The sequence below is a fragment of the Borostomias antarcticus genome, assembly GCF_949987555.1.
Source record: "Borostomias antarcticus genome assembly, chromosome: 22".
NCBI lineage: Eukaryota > Metazoa > Chordata > Actinopteri > Stomiiformes > Stomiidae > Borostomias > Borostomias antarcticus.
In genome coordinates, this window is record NC_140255.1 from 2,609,053 (window position 1) to 2,632,211 (window position 23,159).

At 48.4% G+C, this 23,159-nt stretch overlaps 1 protein-coding gene across 1 annotated transcript; it reads right to left on the minus strand.

The window, feature by feature from the left end:
* Window positions 1-1,123: 1,123 nt before the first annotated feature.
* Window positions 1,124-22,257, minus strand: pcgf3 (polycomb group ring finger 3). Its single transcript, XM_084456696.1, has 9 exons — window positions 22,191-22,257; window positions 21,307-21,424; window positions 19,751-19,847; window positions 16,291-16,346; window positions 15,909-16,019; window positions 13,133-13,221; window positions 8,933-9,070; window positions 1,379-1,459; window positions 1,124-1,256 (listed from the first exon to the last, which is right to left on the minus strand). Exons 1-9 carry the CDS (start codon window positions 22,203-22,205, stop codon window positions 1,209-1,211), a joined length of 753 nt encoding a protein of 250 aa, XP_084312822.1. The 5' UTR covers window positions 22,206-22,257; the 3' UTR covers window positions 1,124-1,208.
* Between the last annotated feature and the right edge of the window lie 902 nt (window positions 22,258-23,159).

Sequence of the window (23,159 nt, forward strand, 5' to 3'; positions counted from 1 at the left end):
CTTCCACACGCAAACAATATGCTAGGGCTGGAACCGTGAGAGGTCCAATAAACACCAGGACGGATATTAAGGACTGTGTGGCATGAATACGTAGAGATGAAATCATTACAACTGTTTGCCTCTCTGCCCATGGCAGCAGTAGCTGCATATTGCATTTTGTGTCTTGCGGGCATTTTTACACACGTGAGTTTAAAACAACACTCAAGGACTTTTCTTGATTATAGTGTTCTGATAGCGAGCCGATTCAATCATGGTTAATGGTATGCAACGGAGAGCCAGTGAAATGTACAAATTGAGTGAAAGGTTTTGAAGCAGACTGCTTTCGAAGTCCCAAACTCATATATTGCCTTAGTGGCAAAAGCACCATCATATAACCCTCTCCTACATTACAGAATATTTCATATATTTGTTTTATGAGACAACATTAAGTTGCCCTTATATACTGGTAATGAGCCGTCTTTGCATCAAAAACCCTAATTCACCACTGTGCTACATACAAGTAGCCCAACATATAGATAGATAGCACTTCTGGAAACCACTCTTAACAGTCTAAAGTCTCTCTCTTAGTCTTTTCAATCTCTCACATAATGACATTTTATGTACAATATTGGTATATAGAACATAAATTACTACACAAAGTTTTGCCTATTCACAATCGACGGTCAAGAACCAAAGCAAATTTAAAAAAGCAAAATATCAGGACAATAACACCTGTCAATAAACAGCTTCAAAACAATGCCTTATCATATAACTATATATACTTTCTGTGCTCCCAAGACTTGAGTGTAACCTGAAAAATAACTATTAAAAACTCCTCTTCCTCCCCTTCTCTCTTCAGTCAGTAAGGGGATGGAGTAAAGTCTGTGAAATTAAAAAGACGGTTGCACAATTCTTCCAACATCTTGTCCACGTGTAAACAGAGCACAAGTAGTGTCTTGGTTCCATGTCTCTCTTCTGTACAAAAGTATAAATATATGCTTTCTCTCAATTTTTTCACATATCTAGGACGTAGCGGACAAAAAAAAGGTTGTTTGTTCCAAAACCGCCAGTGTTGCAGTGTCTGTGCGAGAGGTTGTTTCCGTTTGCTGGCTTGTGTGGACTTTTGCTGTGAGTGTTTGCTTGGTGTTGGATGATTGATCGTCTCTGCATAAATAGTACTTTTCTGCACAGTCCCGGGCCACTGGGCCAAAAACCAACCGTCTGTACCACTACAGCAAATCCATTTTGGGTCTGTAATGCAGCAGGAGGGGGGATTTCTGGAACGCAAAAAAAAACAAAAGAAAATGACAAATATTCTAAAGGATGCAGCCATGTACTGATATTTTCTTGTGAGCATTTCACAGCCCCTCTCTCTTTGCCAATAGCCAATAATAATTACCTTGAATCTCCATCTTGTTACCACGACAAATTTCAAAGTGTGGTCCTTGCCCAAGATTTCCTCATTGCATAAAATGTCAAGCTGTGAATAGAGCATACACAGAATGTGATTCACTGGATGCTGTCTGGGGCCTTTGCCCACAGGGGCTACTTAATGCAAACATTACTACAACAACAACATCATCATCATCATCATCATCATCACATAAACAGAAATACATAGAGTTTGCCATTGTATGAAATACATACATATATAGGCCAGCGTCTATATTTCTTTCTGGGCCAGGCTTCAATGTCAATCTCCCAGCGCAATACAACTGTACAGCTAAACATCCCAGCATCTTCCCTTCCCCTTTCCTCTCACTTTCACTCAACATGAAAAGATCTCCATTGCTAGGAGAGGAAACAAAGATCGCAATGTTTTTTGGACAGGCTCCTCAGCACCTCTCCAACAGGGGGCTGTCCCAGGCAAAAAAAAGAAATCCTTATTTATGACCAACCACTAATCAAAAAGGCTGCCTGGAAAATCCTCCTCTCCTAGTGTGAGGTAAACATTGATATTCTGGAGGGGTTGCCTGCATCTGCATTGGCCAATCGATAGCGGGCCAAGCGAGTGGCGAGTGCTGGAGGAGGCGGCCACAGCAGCGCCCGCTGGCTCACAGGGGGAGGGACCATGCTTGGACAGAGAATGACTGCTTAGCCTTACTGGGGTAATGTGTCATAGGGTTAACGACAATACGTGAGGGATCATCCCTGATGAGCTGGACGTTAATCCATTTTCTTGCCCAACATGGAGGTGTGAAAGCGCCCGCGGCGGATCCAAGGGGGGCAGATGGTACTTGGATACAGAATGACAGCTTGGCCTTATTGAGATGGTAAATGGACTGCACTTTTATCCAAAGCACTTCACAATGGCCTCTCATTCGTCCATTTACACACATCGATGGCGGCAAGGTGCTATCTTACTCGTTGGGAGAAATTTGGGGTTGCAGTATCTTGCCCAAGGACACTTCAACATTCAACACTAGCCGGGATTCGAACCGCTGACCGTATGATCATTGGACAATCCACTCTGTCTCCTGAGCCACACTGTGAGATGGCAATGAAAGTGTCCACAGGGTTAATGACGATCATGCACAATAAAGGATTTGTTGTGCTGCTGCCCATCTGCCCTGCTAGTTCCCTCTCTAATTCCCAGCCCCTAGTTATAGCCCAGTCCCAGCTCTGTTCCATGCCCCAGCCCTAGTCCAAGGCCCAGCCCTCGTCCCCTAGTCATCGTTCCCCTGCCCTTGTGTTGGTGTTCTGTTTGGAATCCCTCCATGTCCTTGTCTGGGTGATTGCATGCACCTGTGTCTCGTTGTGTCTTGTCGCTCACCTGCACCTCATTCCTTGATTGCTCTCCCCGTGTATTTAATGGTGCGTTCGTTTGTGGTCGGAGGTGGCAAGTCGCAAGTGGCAAAATACCTACCTCCGACCTGTGTGCATTCAGCTATATACCATTATATCACAGTTACCTAGTTATATCTATATACCATTATATCACAGTTACCTAGTTATATCTATATACCATTATATCACAGTTACCTAGTTATATCTATATACCATTATATCACAGTTACCTAGTTATATCTATATACCATTATATCACAGTTATCTAGTTATATCTATATACCATTATATCACAGTTACCTAGTTATATCTAGTGCATTCGAGCAACTGGGGGCTGAGAAACATATCCGAATTTGCGACGAGGAAGTACGAGTTCATGCTGTGTTTTATTTAATCATTCCTAGTAGCAAGTCGCAAGTTGCCACCTCCCAGTTATAAACAAACGCACCATAAACCCTCATGTTTTCCTTTGTCGGTCCATTGTCTCATTAACGTTCCCGGTGTTTTGGGATGAAACCCTGAGCCTGTGCTGCTTGTCTCCATCGGCATCCTTGGGTCCGACCCATACTAACCCTAATAAGGATTTCAATACTGATATGAATACAATGTTAACACCTAGGCTTCACTGGACACAACAAACATTAAATTCAGAGATCTGAGACCTGATAGTAAGATTGCTGGACTTAAAAAATTGCTTAACAATGACCCGTGAGTCACGAGTGGTGAGGAAAGGACAGGCATTTATTAGAGTAATAATGTTAGTGATCAGAACAGTTGCATGGAAATGCTTTTTGGTCGATCTAGTGGTCAGAAAAATCGATCAAATGTCAAGAGGTGGACATCAGTGTATTCCTCTCGGCCTACAGAATTTAGCAATGTGCTTTTGGGAAGTTTGCAGTCAATTAGTGTTCTAAGCACAGATAATAACTTCCCACTGACCACTATTCAGTTTGGAACCAGGAGATAGGCTCCTGCCCTATGGGCCACTTGCCTTGAGAACCATTGGTAACTCGGTTCTGGGGGCAGATGGGCATATAATGGATTAAATGGCCAATTACTGATTACTCCAATGGGTCAGAACTAGTAATATTTCGAGCACTTTGGTGATATGTTGTGCTCAGGTCTGTGGTTATGTTGAGGTGTTCTGTTCTTGGTTCTGTCATAGTGTTGTCTGTCTGATGTGCTGTATGGCAAATGATGCATTTACGAAAGGATCAATAAATTATCTATCTGTTTTGCTACCTTGGGGCGACTGGTTGCCCCGTCACACCAAGGCCCCTGTGGGCGATCGACACGGTCATGGCTCTTCTCTGTCCTGGCCCTGCAGTGGTGGAATGAACTGCCCACTGATGTCAGGACAGCAGAGGCGCTGCCCATCTTTCGCCGCAGGCTCAAAACTCACCTCTTCAAGTACTACCACGATCCTCCCTCTTAAGCACTTATTGTATTTTTAGTTTGCTATTCTTGCACTTTGCCTTCAGCACTAGATTATGCTCTTAGTCACATCTATCTATCTATCTATCTATCTATCTATCTATCTATCTATCCATCTATCTATCTATCTATCTATCTATCTATCTATCTATCTATCTATCTATCAAACAGAAAGTTACTGATGAAACATAGTGGGCTTGATGGAAATGAAGACAGTAGATCTTCATAACCGACACTAAAGTGACACGCTGTGAAGTGACAAAACGAGGCGTTTTGAGGCCAGCTTCCGGCTTTGTTATTTTTGTTGAAAACAGATTTGCTGTAAGCAGCATCTCTCGAGTTTCAACAGATAGTCGATAACAATGGTGGGACTGACAGCTGTATTGTGCCCTGGAAGCTAGCTGATACTAGCATGCGATGAAGCCCACCCACACATCTTTATGACAACACAACAATCCTATGATGTTATTAGCCTCTCTTACTCTGAAAATGTAATTTAATGTTATTTATTGCTCTATAAATGTTCTTAGCCGGTAGACTAACATACTCCTGGAGCTTGCTCGATCGCCTTGTTGAGAGGGGTCAGGGAAGAATTTTTACAGCTCACTTGTCTGGCCCCCGGGTGATTACTGTTTTTTTGCTTCCCTCTGGAATATGTAGAGAGTGGGTCGTATGCCCACCTCCCTTGTTCTCTGTAAAGCGCATTGTGTTGCCTCTGGGTATGAAATGCGCTATACAAATAAAGCTTTGATTGATTGATTGATTGAACACAATGCAGCAAAGACGGAGGGCGAATGAGCACCGCTATGATCAGCTACGGTACGTCCCCAAATATGACATGTTGACCCCCCCCCCTCCCATGTAGTCTTGACAGCCTTGCTCTAGTCATGGCAGAAAGCAAGCAACAGAACGGGAGCTTATTTGCGGGAGAACATATGGCAGATGGCAAAGAAAGCAGCTTTGGGAGACAGCAGTTGGAGGGCTTTGATAGCACGTGTGTGTGTGTGTGTGTGTGTGTGTGTGTGTGTGTGTGTGTGTGTGTGTGTGTGTGGCCCATGATGAAACACCTGAGAGAGAGACTTCATGTGTCCCCCTCCCCCACGTGTCCCCCCCCCCCCGGACATGAAAGCATTGAATTAGATGAAACATTGGAGGAAGAATTCTTTGCAATTGGACAGAATGGTCTCCTCATTTAAATCCATGAGGGAGAGTGAGGAGGAGCAGGGTGTGAGGGAGAGTGATGAGGAGGAGGAGCAGGGTGTGAGGAGCAGGGTGTGAGGAGCAGGGTGTGAGGGAGAGTGAGGAGGAGCAGGGTATGAGGAGCAGGGTGTGAGGGAGGGTGAGGAGGAGCAGGGTGTGAGGGAGAGTGAGGAGGAGCAGGGTGTGAGGGAGAGTGAGGAGGAGCAGGGTGTGAGGGAGAGGGATGAGGAGCAGGGTGTGAGGAGCAGGGTGTGAGGGAGAGTGAGGAGGAGCAGGGTGTGAGGGAGAGTGAGGAGGAGCAGGGTGTGAGGAGCAGGGTGTGAGGGAGGGTGAGGAGGAGCAGGGTGTGAGGGAGAGTGAGGAGGAGCAGGGTGTGAGGGAGAGTGAGGAGGAGCAGGGTGTGAGGGAGAGTGAGGAGGAGGGTGTGAGGGAGAGTGAGGAGGAGCAGGGTGTGAGGGAGAGTGAGGAGGAGCAGGGTGTGAGGAGCAGGGTGTGAGGGAGAGTGAGGAGGAGCAGGGTGTGAGGGAGAGTGAGGAGGAGCAGGGTGTGAGGGAGAGTGAGGAGGAGCAGGGTGTGAGGAGGAGGGGATGAGGAGCAGGGTGTGAGGGAGAGTGAGGAGGAGCAGGGTATGAGGGAGAGTGAGGAGGAGCAGGGTGTGAGGAGCAGGGTGTGAGGGAGGGTGAGGAGGAGCAGGGTGTGAGGGAGAGTGAGGAGGAGGAGGGTGTGAGGGAGAGTGAGGAGGAGCAGGGTGTGAGGGAGAGTGAGGAGGAGCAGGGTATGAGGGAGAGTGAGGAGGAGCAGGGTGTGAGGAGCAGGGTGTGAGGGAGAGTGAGGAGGAGCAGGGTGTGAGGGAGAGTGAGGAGGAGCAGGGTGTGAGGGAGAGTGAGGAGGAGCAGGGTGTGAGGGAGAGTGAGGAGGAGCAGGGTGTGAGGGAGAGTGAGGAGGAGCAGGGTGTGAGGGAGAGTGAGGAGGAGCAGGGTGTGAGGGAGAGGGATGAGGAGCAGGGTGTGAGGAGCAGGGTGTGAGGGAGAGTGAGGAGGAGCAGGGTGTGAGGGAGAGTGAGGAGGAGCAGGGTGTGAGGGAGAGTGAGGAGGAGCAGGGTGTGAGGGAGAGTGAGGAGGAGCAGGGTATGAGGGAGAGTGAGGAGGAGCAGGGTGTGAGGGAGAGTGAGGAGGAGCAGGGTGTGAGGGAGAGTGAGGAGGAGCAGGGTGTGAGGGAGAGGGATGAGGAGCAGGGTGTGAGGAGCAGGGTATGAGGGAGAGTGAGGAGGAGCAGGGTGTGAGGGAGAGTGAGGAGGAGCAGGGTGTGAGGGAGAGTGAGGAGGAGCAGGGTGTGAGGGAGAGTGAGGAGGAGCAGGGTGTGAGGGAGAGTGAGGAGGAGCAGGGTGTGAGGGAGAGTGAGGAGGAGCAGGGTGTGAGGGAGAGTGAGGAGGAGCAGGGTGTGAGGGAGAGTGAGGAGGAGCAGGGTGTGAGGGAGAGTGAGGAGGAGCAGGGTGTGAGGGAGAGTGAGGAGGAGCAGGGTGTGAGGGGGAGGGAGGAGGAGCAGGGTGTGAGGAGCAGGGTGTGAGGGAGAGTGAGGAGGAGCAGGGTGTGAGGGAGAGGGAGGAGGAGCAGGGTATGAGGGAGGGTGAGGAGGAGCAGGGTGTGAGGGAGAGTGAGGAGGAGCAGGGTGTGAGGGAGAGTGAGGAGGAGCAGGGTGTGAGGGAGGGTGAGGAGGAGCAGGGTGTGAGGGAGAGTGAGGAGGAGCAGGGTGTGAGGGAGAGTGAGGAGGAGCAGGGTGTGAGGGAGGGTGAGGAGGAGCAGGGTGTGAGGAGCAGGGTGTGAGGGGGAGTGAGGAGGAGCAGGGTGTGAGGAGCAGGGTGTGAGGAGCAGGGTGTGAGGGAGAGTGAGGAGGAGCAGGGTGTGAGGGAGAGTGAGGAGGAGCAGGGTGTGAGGGAGAGTGAGGAGGAGCAGGGTGTGAGGGAGAGGGATGAGGAGCAGGGTGTGAGGGAGAGTGAGGAGGAGCAGGGTGTGAGGGGGAGTGAGGAGGAGCAGGGTGTGAGGGAGGGTGAGGAGGAGCAGGGTGTGAGGGAGAGTGAGGAGGAGCAGGGTGTGAGGGAGAGTGAGGAGGAGCAGGGTGTGAGGGGGTGTGAGGAGGAGCAGGGTGTGAGGAGCAGGGTGTGAGGGAGAGTGAGGAGGAGCAGGGTGTGAGGGAGAGTGAGGAGGAGCAGGGTGTGAGGGAGGGTGAGGAGGAGCAGGGTGTGAGGGAGGGTGAGGAGGAGCAGGGTGTGAGGGAGAGTGAGGAGGAGCAGGGTGTGAGGGAGAGTGAGGAGGAGCAGGGTGTGAGGGAGAGTGAGGAGGAGCAGGGTGTGAGGGGGAGTGAGGAGGAGCAGGGTGTGAGGGAGAGTGAGGAGCAGGGTGTGAGGGAGAGTGAGGAGGAGCAGGGTGTGAGGGAGAGTGAGGAGGAGCAGGGTGTGAGGGAGAGTGAGGAGGAGCAGGGTGTGAGGGAGAGTGAGGAGGAGCAGGGTGTGAGGGAGAGTGAGGAGGAGCAGGGTGTGAGGGAGAGTGAGGAGGAGCAGGGTGTGAGGGAGGGTGAGGAGGAGCAGGGTGTGAGGGAGAGTGAGGAGGAGCAGGGTGAGAGGGAGGAGGAGCAGGGTGTGAGGGAGAGTGAGGAGGAGCAGGGTATGAGGGAGAGTGAGGAGGAGCAGGGTGTGAGGGGGAGTGAGGAGGAGCAGGGTGTGAGGGAGAGTGAGGAGGAGCAGGGTGTGAGGGAGAGTGAGGAGGAGCAGGGTGTGAGGGGGAGTGAGGAGGAGCAGGGTGTGAGGGAGAGTGAGGAGGAGCAGGGTGTGAGGGAGAGTGAGGAGGAGCAGGGTATGAGGGAGAGTGAGGAGGAGCAGGGTGTGAGGGGGAGTGAGGAGGAGCAGGGTGTGAGGGAGAGTGAGGAGCAGGGTGTGAGGGAGAGTGAGGAGGAGCAGGGTGTGAGGGAGAGTGAGGAGCAGGGTGTGAGGGAGAGTGATGAGGACATTTATGCACACTCAGACATACACCAATGTTTGCCATGTCTCTCCTATGATGTTATTAGCCTCTCTTACTCTGAAAATGTAATTTAATGTTATTTATTGCTTTATAAATGTTCTTAGCCGGTAGACAAACATACTCCTGGAGCTTGCTCGATCGCCTCGTTGAGAGAGGTCAGGGAAGAATTTTTACAGCTCACTTATCTGGCCCCCGGGTGATTACTGTTTTTTTGCTTCCCTCTGGAATATGTAGGGGTGGGTCGTATGCCCACCTCCCTTGTTCTCTGTAAAGCGCATTGTGTTGCCTCTGGGTATGAAATGTGCTATATAAATAAAGCTTTGATTGATTGATTGATTGAGGAGCAGGGTAGAGGATTGGGGCAGTCCGGCGGTGTGCAGTGCAAACTTCTCACTGGCTGGGAGGAGATTAACAGGAAGACGGGGGAAATCTATCCGGGGCGCTCAGGTTCAGGTCAACACCAGCAAAGGCAGCGCCGCTCCGGAGAGCTTCAGACCTGCGGGATGCGTTCTCCTTACCTCATTAAATGATGTCAGGTTGAGCTTTTTGGCGATGAACTTCTTGAGGTGGAGGACCGTGGCTTGGGCCGAGCAGCGGATCCACTTGCGCTTCAGGCCCCGGAGCTTGCTGCTGTTACACTCCAAACAGATGCTGACCTGGAGGGCACACACACACACACACACGCGCGCAAATACACACGCACGCGCACGCACGCACACGCACACTCACACACACGCAAACACACGCACACACACGCACACACATGCACATGAACACAGTTAGAAACAGGTGGATTTCTGTCATGGAATAAAAAGAAGTTTCCCATCCCACTCTGATATACAATATGGTGAAGTTCTACCAACAAATTTGAAGTATTCATTTAAATATTTAGAAATATTTTGAATATATAGAAAATATATAGAAAAGTAACTGGCTTGTTTGTAGTTATGACCCCGTTATGAATTTAGGCTTTAGTCATACAGGCCTAATCATTTACAAGCTCGTGGCTCTGAACAAAGAGCCCTCTACACACACCCTGAACGCCTACCTCCAATCACCAGCACACTGTTGGCCTTGTCGTCGTTCTTGACCCTTACTGTCATTACCTTTCCTTCACTCCGTTACGCTCTCTCTCCCCTTCGCTCTCACAAACATCAACAGGGCCAGAACATATCTGGCCCCCAACCTAATATCGTTCTCTGGATCGCACTCAAACCTGAAAATGATCTCAACTCATGAATGAACCAACTGCACCGCAATGGATAATATTTCCCTTCTGCTGTTCTAGGGGACAACTGATAAGAGAGCACAGAAAAAAACAGAAAACGCTTGGCGGTGAGCTGCAGTGGAGCTAAAGACAGTTCAATATCAGTCCTGTAGTTGGATTTCCATTACTCCCCCAGCCAAGTGCCGTGTGGACTAAGCGAAGAATGTCTGAAGTGTTAATTAACACGTCTCTTGCAGATGGGAGCAGCGTATCTCCACCCTCTACACACACAGAACAAAGCTGAGGTGATGAACGTGCTCAAGATACAGTGCGGTCTGCTGCTGTCTAAAAAAGTACAATTTGAACATAAAACTCTCGATACTATCACTTAGATACAGCCCCCACATTCATCTCTCTCTCTAACCCTAACACATTTGAAGATACAGAGAGAAGGCCATCTGGTAGATAAAAATGACCCCTCCCCACGATACCCCCATCCTATCCTCCACAGGATGTTTCTCTCCGTATCATGCTGAGAGAGAGAGGTGTTGTTGGTAACACATTTACACTTAGCATCCCCTTTAACTCACACCCCTCCCTCTTGCCCCCCGACTTTGGCTACTGCACGCCCTATTTTATCTCTCTCCCTTCTTCTGTCTGTGTTCTCTGTCTTCTGGCCAACTGTGTTCTATATTAGTCTGTCTTTGTGTTAGTTTCTTGTTGTTTTTTATGCTGCCATTTTGGTCACGTGTTGCTCGAAAGAGTTATTTAATCTCAAGCTTCTTTACCTGGTTAAATAAAGGTTAAATAAAAAATAATAAAACACCAAAAATAAAATAAAATACCAGTCACATGTGATCACTCAAACAATCCCCCTTTCGCTCAGTCAAACCCCCTTTCACTCAAACAACCCCCCTTTCGCTCAAACAACCCCCCTTTCGCTCAATCAACCCCCCTTTCGCTCAATCAAACCCCCTTTCACTCAATCAAACCCCCTTTCACTCAATCAAACCCCCTTTCACTCAATCAAACCCCCTTTACTCAATCAACCCCCCTTTCGCTCAATCAAACCCCCTTTCACTCAATCAAACCCCCTTTCACTCAATCAAACCCCCTTTCACTCAATCAAATCCCCTTTACTCAATCAACCCCCCTTTCGCTCAATCCAACCCCCTTTCACTCAATGAAACCCCCTTTCACTCAATCAAACCCCCTTTCACTCAAACAACCCCCCTTTCGCTCAATCAAACCCCCTTTCACTCAAACAACCCCCCTTTCACTCAATCAAACCCCCTTTCACTCAATCAACCCCCCTTTCACTCAATCAACCCCCCTTTCACTCAATCAAACCCCCTTTCACTCAATCAAACCCCCTTTCACTCAATCAAACCCCCTTTCACTCAATCAAACCCCCTTTACTCAATCAACCCCCCTTTCGCTCAATCCAACCCCCTTTCGCTCAATCCAACCCCCTTTCGCTCAATCAAACCCCCTTTCACTCAATCAAACCCCCTTTCACTCAATCAAACCCCCGTTTCCCAAATCCCTCCTGCAGAGGTGGTTATAAACGTCTTTGTATTGCTGAACACCCAACCCAAATGGTGAGACTAAAAGGAGCCCATGTGCAGCTCTGGTTATTGTGAAGGAGTCGTAAACTTTGGTCAAATACTTGTGTTATTTAACACTCCAGACATTCTTTGCTTAGTGAATATGGCACTTAGGCTGGGGGAGAAACTCTACCAGTCCTCCGGGCGGTTACATTACAGAGATCATTATAGAGCTGTTGAGCCTGCAAGCAAAGTCAGATACGACTGATGCAACAGCCTAGCCTAACTAGTAAACATGGGCCTTCACAGCCCTCCCGTTTGCATACCTCAATCGGGGCGGGGCAAGGTAGGCATTGGACATAAGATGATATATGCTAAGTTATTGTCTGTTTTCTTCTTAACCTTTTTATGCATTGTAAAATTCTGCCGTTTTTCAGTGGGCCTTTGGCTCCACTGCAAGCATGAATTCAATCAAATCTAATCAAATCAGGTATAACGTCATACCCTCTACAGTTTGATGACTGTGGTAACAGTATAACAGAAGTATTCATTTCAACCCTACCAATATTCTTTGCTCATAAATTCAATAGGCTCAAACTATTTCGCTTATTTGAAGCCTGCCAAAAATCACAATTTATCCAATTTCTGTTCCTTTGCTGGGCATCTGAACTGGCAATAATTTGCAAAGAAGTGACACCACATTCATTTTCTCCTTTCTCTGAGAATACCGAAATATGGAAATCCTATTCTGTTTTTTCTCTCTTTGCCTTTTTTCTTTTGCCTCAACGTGCGTAGAGATGTCTGATTGGTTCGGGCTTTCATTGTGCTTTTTTGTGTCTCAGAGCTGCTGACTGGCCTAATTATCCTTCCTCTGGCTCTGCTCCACACCACAAGGTCATGTTGCAGAAGATCATCCAGCACATGCTATTCCAAAACCCCTCGACACACGCTCTCCTGCTGCTCTCATCCTGTGTGTGTGTGTGTGTATGCGCCGTGTTCACTTTTACATTTTGAAATAGACCCAAGTGACCACCATGAAGTCATCCTTGCAAGAGGAAATTCATCTTAATTCATCTCTCTCTTCTCCATCTGTGTGCTCTGGGTCCTCGGCTTTCTCTGTGCATTACGGGAATCTTTTATCCGGGATCTCCTCCTCCCGCCCAGCCCCCTCCTCCTGGTACTCCTCCTATCTTTCTCTCCTTTATCACAATTAAGTTATCATCTCAGCCGTCCTTCCCATCCAGACTGACTTACCATCAGCCAGGCGCTCTCCCCATCAGATCTTCCATCTTCTTTTTTTTTTGGCCGTCATCCCTCATTTCCTCCTCTCCACCCCCCCGGCCCAGCCCCCCACCCGGCCCAGCCCCCCCTCCCGCCCCCGGCCCAGCCCCCCCCCCGCCTCCCGCCCAGCCCCCGCCCCTCCCTCTACTGTATTCTGGTCACATGCTGTCAGCCATATTGGCTATTCTAGCCACGCTTCTAACCCTCTGCTGAATAGCAGAACCTCCCCCCCCCCCCCCGCCGCAGTGTCTGATCCAGGCGCCTGTTGGCTGCCATGGACGGGCATGTTTTCACAAGATCGCTTCGTTGATCTTTTCCTCCAGACACAACAGCTAGAAAGTAAACACCCACCAATCTCTTTTTTGTATGCATGGAGCGACTCCTTTCTGAACATTACTCTGCGTCTGTGAATGTGTGTGGGAGCGACAATAAATCTATTCTGCATTATTGACATCAACTCAGAGCTTGAGAACATGCCAGAATACCAATGAAATCAAGAAATATCCCTTAGCATTTGAAATGCATTAGCTGTACACAATGTAATCAATCCCAAAACCCAAGATGATACAAGCTGGTAACACACTTAAGGGGGAGGGGGGTGTCAATTTATAGAAACTGGCGACAGGAAATTAAAGAGAACCAAGAGGTAACTGCTTCCTGTCCAGCAGGAAATGAAGGGGTACCTGTTCGTCGCTCCGATGGTAGTCATTATCCTCCTCCGCTTTCTCCTCTGCCGTCTCCTTATTGGCCGTGTCCTGTGATTTCAGGTCACCTATGAGCCAATGAAAGATGAGTTAGGACTTGAGCCTGCAATGTTTAGAATACACACCTTGTTTGGTTATTGGAATTGTTTGAATTTAGCAGATTCAGTACATGAATAAAGTCTCTATATGCAATCTCTTTGGACGATTATGTTTTGATTGACAACAATAAGAGCTTATGCTGCTATGCTGCTTAAGATGCTTGTCAACTTTAATATGGAAAACGGGACATGATTGACTCTCGGGCTCTGGGCCTTATTACCTAAACAACATCTATAGTCAACGCATGCTGAGAAACTATGTTCCCTCCTAATTAACCAATCTCCCCAGCTGCAGTATTCAATCAGGCACAATTCTACGTGACCAAAAGCACCGAGCATCAGAGTGACTGGTCCACGGTCTCGGGATGGAACTTCCTTCTCCTGCAGGAGACCTTCTAATTAAGGAAAACGGATTAATTCACCATTCTGATTACAAGGGATGGCCAGTGGGCGACCATCGACCTGGGAAGGCAACCATCGACCCTCTCTCTTATGCCTTAATTGAATTCAGGGAACCATTTTGTGTGTTGCTCAGAGAATGGCGGGAGATGGAGGGTGTTAGGGAGTAAGGGGCCAGCCAGCAGCGGTGGATGAGAGGCATTCTCAACACACTCAACTACGCTGAGGAGAACAGGCGCCGAGGACAGAATGAGGCAAGCTGTGGTTGAATAGAGGGAGAGACGTGTGTATTTCAAACATTTCAACTAATGGAAGTGCACTGAAACGTTGCTCGCCTCGGAGAAGGAGTTTGAGGTTGGGACTATTCAACGAGGCCCTTTGTGTATAGAATGCCAAACACAAAACCCAAACTGCCGGAAAGGTAAGAGAGTCTGACACACGGGGGAAGGGTTTGAGAGCTGTTCTGAGGTCAGTAGATGATGTTGGAGCCTACTGTTTGTGTGTGGGCGACTATTTTGTTTGTCTCTCTCTGACTAGGGTTGGGATTGGAGAAGCTCCTCCACTGGCCTCCCCGTTGCCGTTTGCAGGCTGTCCCAGAGGGAGATACCCCAGCACAGCACTCATCCCATCTGAGATCACCTCAAGAGTCAGCACCCTGATTGTGGTTCAAGTGTTGCAGAATTGCTCATGACTGACTGACCTTCATTCAACCACATAATACCTCACTGTCTCCTAGAATGTGGGCTCTCTGGTTCCATTTTAGTCAGGAGGAGAGTAATGGGACAACGTGAGAGATGTCTGATTGTAACGACTGATAACACTGTGTGTCCCAGGCAGAAGAGACTGTGTGTCCCAGGCAGAAGAGACTGTGTGTCCCAGGCAGAAGAGACTGTGTGTCCCCGGCAGAAGAGACTGTGTGTCCCAGGCAGAAGAGACTGTGTGTCCCAGGCAGAAGAGACTGTGTGTCCCAGGCAGAAGAGACTGTGTGTCCCCGGCAGAAGAGACTGTGTGTCCCAGGCAGAAGAGACTGTGTGTCCCAGGCAGAAGAGACTGTGTGTCCCAGGCAGAAGAGACTGTGTGTCCCAGGCAGAAGAGACTGTGTGTCCCAGGCAGAAGAGACTGTGTGTCCCAGGCAGAAGAGACTGTGTGTCCCAGGCAGAAGAGACTGTGTGTCCCCGGCAGAAGAGACTGTGTGTCCCAGGCAGAAGAGACTGTGTGTCCCAGGCAGAAGAGACTGTGTGTCCCAGGCAGAAGAGACTGTGTGTCCCAGGCAGAAGAGACTGTGTGTCCCAGGCAGAAGAGACTGTGTGTCCCCGGCAGAAGAGACTGTGTGTCCCAGGCAGAAGAGACTGGAAGACAGGATGGAATGTCGCATGTGATTCTGAATGGCTATCATTGCGTTTGCTTTTCAGGTCCAGCTAAATTCATATGAAACTAATGCATGTGGACAAAGGACAAAGGAGTTCACATGCCAGGGGCTTCTTGGTTGAAGTTGAGAAAATGAGATTGAGGAAGAGAGAGTGAGAAGTGAAAGCCACTTTCAAGCCCTTATAGTGAAGGTGTCATTATAGATGCTGTCCATTAGCTCGCTCCTGTCCTTCCAGTTCGCTGGAAATCTACGGCTGTCAGCTATCGTTAGCCACAAGCTAGCGTGACCGTCCGCTGAGGCAGTGAGGGAACCGAGAGAGAGAAAAGGCTTCAGATTTTACGACGTTCTGTTTTTAAAATGACCTCTCAAATGTGTGGCGCATCTCCGCCAAAACCGTGGCGACATGGGAAGGGGGAGAGCAGTTCCACTTCCATCCGAGCCTTAATTACCAAATTCAGAATGGGTATTAAGCGGCCGATTAGGCCTGCCTCTGTGATGACCCTGTGGGCACGCGTTTACGCAAACCCTCAGGGTGCAGCTGGGGCAGAAAGCTGTGGCAAGCTCTAGCTGCACACTTTCCAAGAAGGGGAAATTGAAGGGGAGGGTGCGGGCAGGTTTTTTCTTTCCCCCGCTGTCGCTGCTGTGGAGGGTCTGTCGCACGACCTCGATCCAAAAAGGAGAGCCGACTCTCTCTCTCTCTTTCTCTCTCTCTCTCTCTCTCTCTCGACCGTGACTCCACGGACCCTCGTTGCAAAATTAAACTAACCGCCCTCGAGACCCGCAGACCCGGGTATTTTTTATTTCACCCCCATTGAGAGTCCCTTTGAGACAGCTCACTTTTGCAAGGGGGCGTACGACACACAGCCAGACGTGGTGAGGCGGAGCGTACCATTGCGCTGAGGATCTAGGTGTTGCTTCATGTTGCACAGATCTCCTTTGATGTCCCCAGGAACCTCCATCCCCAGCTTCTGGTAGAAGTCTCTCTGCTTCTTGATCTCCGCTGGGGGTGAAAGACACACATAAGGGAGCAGTCGTTAGAAACCTGTTTATGGTTGGAGGTGAATATCACTGAGCTACCCCAAGGTTAATAATGCGTGTAGCAGAAAACAAACAAATTGATCAGTTATTGCTCGTCCTGAGCTAGATGTTAGTTATTCAGTTATTCTGTTATTCTTCCTCAATCTCACCGTACCAACGGATGGGAAGGAGGTAGGATTGTGTGTAAATGTCAGCGGAGTGAAATGGGTAGTAGATATCTGAGAGACACCTACCTTCTTGAAGTCCTGGCACCAACTTGTAGACAATGTCTTGCATTGTTCGGTCATGGCTAAGAAGAATAGAGATGTATTTCAACAATTTTAGATATTTTCAAATACTGATTACTTTAGATATATTCATATACTGATTGCTTTAGATATTTTGAGATGAACATACTTGTCTGTGTGTAGTGAATAGGGTTTGTGCACTACCAAAATAAATCTGAAGAGAATGATACACACCACATATATACATTCTGATTGTTTGTGATATTTATCCTGACTGCTTGTGATATTTATCCTGCTGTTTTTGAGGGGAAGGTCTGTCTCTGGGACTCAATACAATATAGTTTCCAAAAGGCAAGTGGGGACATATGCAAATCCCAATAGCTTCTTAAATGTCAGCACATGCTTCATAAATTGATGTCTGAAGAGCCGTCTATAAATCATTCAAAGTATATCATTTGTGTGCAGTCCTCATCAATTCCACTGATTTATGTGCTGTTCTGAAATGACCAGCACCGGCAGCTAATCTATCGGGTCTGAGTGCATCTGGAGATGGGAATAGACCTGGGACAACATGCTATTTGAAATAGGCTGACTTTCATTTACATGACTGATTGCTCATCAGGCACAATGGAACCAATGAACCAATCGACGGTTCCCAAGTGTGAAGACCCCCCCCCCCCCCAATTGACACTCCGGGAAAACTCAAGCAAATGTTAAAATGATTGAAAGTATTTAAAATAATATCTGGACCCAAGTCTGCATGGGGATACAGCATGTGTCAACTACCCAGCAAAGACCCCAAACTACTGTAGTTAACTACCCTTTTGCTTGTGATATCCATCCTGCTTACTATTTTGCATTCTTTTGTTTTTAATGTTCAAAACAAAATGCCAGATCCATTGCTGGGATGTTTCTGAGGGGAACTTCTAGGGCTCATATCAAAAAGGCAAATGGAGACAAATGCAAGATGCCAACTATTAATTTCAACACCTGGTCGGCCCATGGCCTGGTCGACCCAGTGAGGTCAGACGCCTGGTGAACCCTGGACAGATGTGTTCTTTTCTATCTGTGGCCTCAGTCCCATCATTCATTCAGTTCTCTCTCTCTACCCTGTAGGCAGGTGTTGTGTTGGGGCTTCAGGCTGCTGTGCTAGCCCAACGCCGCCGCTGCTGAACACACAAAGCCAGACAGTGACACCTACTTGACAGAGCGCCTGGTGCAGCTGGCCGGCGGAACGGAGACACTGTTAGCTTCTGCTTACATCCGCACTCAAATGTCTCATTTCACACATCGACAATTGCTGAGAAACTGAGAAAACATATAGTCTTATTTCCTGGAGAAGGAGGTTTTCTAGGCATAACTGGTGTCGGTTACAGGCTTTCTGAAGTCCTGGGAACGCGGGAATGCTACTGATTCCCTGTTTGGGGTTTCAACTCCCAAGAATGACATTTATGAGTCTCACTGTCTGGATGTACTGACTTAGTTTTGGAGTCCTGAAAATGGTAATTTAACCCCTAATCCTATTCCTTGGTTTAGTTGTTCTATTCATTCTGAAGTATCTGTCAGTTTATAATGTCTAGAGTTTGTTATGTTGGAAAAGTGGAATGTGGATTTTCATTTGAATAAACAGCAGCTCTGCAGGGGGAAAAACTGAGAAAGTATTGAATATTTAATGTGGTAGAAATGGGGCCTTTCAATCAAAATGGGGATGTTGATGTGCTGTTAAATGCTAATGACTAATGACTAATGACTAATGGACGGCATTCGAGGCTGGCTGCAGCATTAATCACACACACTAATGTATCAATTCTCAAAGGGCAAGTGGAATTGTGTGTATGTGTGTGTGTGTGTGTGTGCGCGCGCGTGTTGGGGTGTGTGTGTGTGTGTGTGTGTGTGTGTGTGTGTGATTGTGTGTGTGTGTGTGTGTGTGTGTTTGTGTGTGTGTGTGTTAGGGCTGGGTTAAAAAAATCGATGAATCCCAAAATTGATCTTTTATTTAATGAATGAATGAATAAATGAAGTTCATTCATTCATTCAATGATTCATTCATTCGTTTTTGGAAATCAATATCGATACCCAGCCCTAGTATTGATGTGTTGCATAACTTAGCAGTCATGTAATTAAGGTTACAGCAAAAAAAAAAAGAAGGTTTTAGTAACACTAACCGAATAGATATTGAATGGAATCGAATGGAAACGAATGGAATCGAATGGAATCGTGATAATCGATTCTGAACCTTGTGAATCGGAATCGAATCGATTCTTGAAATTCAAATCGATACCCAGCCCTTGTGTGTGTGTGTGTGTGTGTGTGTGTGTGTGTGTGTGTGTGTGTGTGTGTGTGTACGTTCCCTTCTCAAAGGCATGAAACTTTCTCTTTTACTCTATGTTTAAACTGTGCATACATAGTGTGCGTACACATTATACTGTGCATTCTCATTTCGGGTTAAAAAAAAAAAAAGTTTCACCTATTTGGAGTCAAAATGCAGTCAAATGTCAACAGTCCAGTGCGACGTGTGAGTTGCGCCCTCTCATTAACCTGTCCTGACTGCCACATTAACCCAGACCATAAGAGTTCCACCCTCTCATTAACCCGTCTTCCAACAGCTTTTCGCGATGAACAACTCCTGAGGGCAAATGTCACACCAGTAGATGGACTCTTGTCCCACTACAGTTGCCGTAGATGGGTGCTAAAGGGCTGACTGACAAACACAAACACACCCTCAAACAGTGGGCGTTTACGTCCTCTCACCAACATAACATCATCGATTGGCTACAGTGGCGTCTGATGGTTTGTATGGAGAGCAGTACGGACCGAGAACTCTATGACTACTCTGTGGATTTGATACGACAGAATGTTTTTGGATCTACATTTACGATTTACATTTATCATTCTTTTTTTCCTCATCTGTTTTGAGCTGATTTTAGTTGCTCGGTTGAAAATACCGCTCTCTTGGATCAAACTGCCGTGCGCCTCAGCGATGGCTACTGTGTGCAGTGTGCGCTTATGCGGGAGACTGGCGTGTGTTTTTGATATATGGTTTGTTTTATTGAGATGCTCTCAGAAAGCAGATGGTGCCCCTCAGGGGATCGGGTCCAGCGAGAAGCATCTAAGTACAAATCTAATGAAAACCACAGAGCTGCCATTGAAGGCTTCTCTATACACCATGTTCTATAGGGTTCAGCTACACTGCTGCTGCCCCTGAGGCAGACTCCCCTGCTCTCACATGAAACACAGAGATCAGTGTGTGTGTGTGTGTGTGTGTGTGTGTGTGTGTGTGTGTGTGTGTGTGTGTGTGTGTGTGCGCGTGCGTGCGTGTGTGTGTGTGTGCGTGTGTGTGTGTGCGCGTGCGTGCGTGTGCCTGCGTGCGTGTGCGCGTGTGGCTGCGTGCGTGTGTGTGTGTGTGTGTGTGTGTGTGTGCGTGTGCGTGTGTGTGTGTGTGTAGGCTGCAGCGACCCCCACTCACCCGATGTACTGCAGTGGATGGCTCTGGTGAATAACAATCCGACATGTGGGGCATGTGTTGTTCTCCTCCAGGTACTTCACTAGACAGCTTCTGCAGACTGGACACACATTCAAGGATTCAAGCATGGTCCTTATTGTCATATAAGATACAGGTACCATGTGCAGTGAAAGAAAAAAGCTCCTATAACAGACTTTAGAAAATGGACGGTGAAATAACCATGCAATCTGAGCCTCGTAAAGGGAAGGGAAAACCTTTCTAAAGATGGGAATCTCTGTTGGTGAAAGTCATTCAGAATCTGATTACGATTATGAAGGATTATGAAGGATAGCATGTTTGACATTTAGACTGAGCTCCTTTCATGGAACAAGGTCTCCCTCTGGTGGGTAACTGAAGTAGTACACATCTTACTCCCCCCTAGTGTGTGTTTTGAATAGGCCTCTGTCAGTAACCCTATAGTCTCAACGCCAGACCCATGAGAGTTCTTTCGCTGATACACTGCGTAAGCTACGCTAACTGCGTTACTGCATGCTGCAGATCTCTCTATGGGTCTGGGACACTTCATGCAAAAATCTGGTGCTCAAATCCTGGCAATTCATTGGTTTCGCAGGAATCCCTGCGACACCAATCAGTAACGACTTTCGCGATCAGGCGTTCCCACCCATAGATATGCCCCGCCCATCTAACCTGGGCTAGCATCTCTCATTTGCTGCTACGACCTGTCACTCTTTCAATTTTGACCCGTCGATACGCCCTCAGAACACCAGCTTGGGCGGTGAAGCAGCACAGACTCTTATGTAGTATGAGAGCGCAGCGATTCAACGTAATATTGGAGTGTGGAGAGATTTGTAACCCTATAGTCTGTCTATATCTCTCTACCACTCCGCCCTAAGATTTATTACGGGTGGTAGATATGACTCACCACTGTGTTCTCTATCATAAGGTGGGCTGGCCATCTCTCTCTCTAAGGCGTGACTATCACTGGTATTTGTTTATTTTCAAAGCCCTTATTGGTTAACTTCCACCTCACACCTCGTCTCTGTTGGACTGGAGCCTCGGCACCTACCAGACCTGATCAAACGATCGGCTTGTTCTCAGGGTTCCTCGAGTGCATTCTGAACATGAAAGGGCTGCTTTGTTTTTTCTAAAGCTTGAGGTCCTTCCTTCAGTCACAGAGTTTAAGTCCATGGCTCTAGACCTATGACTTCAACCTCATAACAATACATTGTATTTATATCGTGCCTTTCCAGTTCTCAAAGTGCCATTAGAGAGGAGGGGGTGGCGTATAGGTACCATGACTTAGTCAGAGAATCATTATGTGTGGCCGAAGTCTTTGTAAGTCTGTACGATTATTGGGCCTTCATTAGTCTGTGGTAGACATGTAAATGTCTGTCACACATGTCTGTCACAATACTGTGAGATTCAGCACAAAAGTCCAGCGTCCATGTGAGATTGGGTGTGGGTCCTGAGACTAGGCCCTCATAAAAGCACAGTGTGTGTGTGCGTGCGTGTGCGTGTGCGTGTGTGTGTGTGCGCGTGCAACATCAGCTGGAACTCACAGGTGTGTAAGCACTCTGTGACGGTGGTGGCATCAATCAGGTACCCCTCGCACAGGCGACATGTGATGTGGGCGTTAATGTCCCACAACTTGATCTTCCGGGTCAGCATATCGGGGTTCTGAAGAGGAGAGAGAATACAACACACTGGCTGAGAGAGAGAGAGAGAGAGAGAGCGGGGGGGGGAGGGAGGAAGAGAGAAAGGGGGTGGAGAGAGGTGAGGGAGAGAGAGAGAGAGAGAGAGAGAGAGAGAGAGCAGGGGGGGGGGAGAGAAAGGGGGTGGAGAGAGGTGAGGGAGAGAGAGAGAGAGAGAGAGGGAGAGAGAGAGAGAGAGAGAGAGAGAGAGAGCAGGGGGGGGGGAGAGAGAAAGGGGGTGGAGAGAGGAGAGGGAGAGAGAGAGAGAGAGAGAGAGAGAGAGAGCAGGGGGGGGGGAAGAGAGAAAGGGGGTGGAGAGAGGTGAGGGAGAGAGAGAGACAGAGAGAGTCAGAGAGAGAGAGAGAGAGAGCAGGGGGGGGGGGAGAGAGAAAGGGGGTGGAGAGAGGAGAGGGAGAGAGAGAGACAGAGAGAGAGAGAGAGAGAGAGAGAGAGCAGGGGGGGGGGGGGAGAGAGAAAGGGGGTGGAGAGAGGTGAGGGAGAGAGAGAGTCAGAGAGAGAGAGAGAGAGAGCAGGGGGGGGGGGGAGAGAGAAAGGGGGTGGAGAGAGGTGAGGGAGAGAGAGAGACAGAGAGAGAGAGAGAGAGAGAGAGAGAGAGCAGGGGGGGGGGGGAAGAGAGAAAGGGGGTGGAGAGAGGAGAGGGAGAGAGAGAGACAGAGAGAGTCAGAGAGAGAAAGAAACTGGGAGATACAAATGGGAGGCCTGGTCGTGTCCGGTGCGTTGCTCTTGCTTACCCCTAACGCCGCCATGTGTTGACTGAGGATGATTTGGCGGCCACGTCTCTTCCTGCAGGCCCGGCTGTGTTAGCTCCGCATCATGGACCGCCTCTCTGGTGGCTGGGAGAGGAAACACACATGGATGACGGTCTGTGGACACCTAAAAGAAAACCTATAGATATAAATAAACAAGCTTTCCCATTGATCGACTGGCACTCACACACACGAATGGAGAACTGACAGCGATCGTTGCTTCGTTTATTTAAAACATGATCGATGAGCCTAATTTCAATAATTGTATCGCTCGTTTTAAACTCTCTAACACACTTCTAGAACTCTCGCCGTTTTATGAATCATTACTTTATCTTGCTCGATTCTAAAATGTGAACGCACTCCTAGTCCTCAATTGGTGACATGCCAGTCTGTCTCTGGCTGCTCACCAGACTGTAAAATTGGCCCAATTACTTCACAGAGGTGAGCGGATGACTGCTGAGGACACACACTGACCTATCAGGATGCTGACAGACGCTGTTTAGCTTCACACAGATGCTGTCATCATGTACCTAGGCGGGAGACGCCATTCAAAACAACCTGACCTGAGCAGCGTAGTGGGCCATGCTGTCGGACCGCAATGAGAGTGGAGATGATTAGTGATAATCGCTGGGGTTGCATTCTTTTCATAAAGATTTCATAGAAGATGTCCGTTTTTAACTTGATGCAAAGCCGTCTATTGATGACAGCAGCTTTGAAGGTCCTTCTAGTGTCAAATCTGTGTTGGGTGTCAAAAAACCTCAAAGGACAAGGAGGAGATGAGAACAGCACTGTCAGACCTGATAAGGAAGGAGGGTTAGATTCAGGACAGTGGACCTTTAGAAGCTTAAAGGGCAATGCTCGTTTTTGACAACCTGGACCTTATTTACGACATATTATAAGAAGTTTGACTCACCGAGATCACTTTTGTGTAATTCGGAGGCCTGTAGAAGAAAT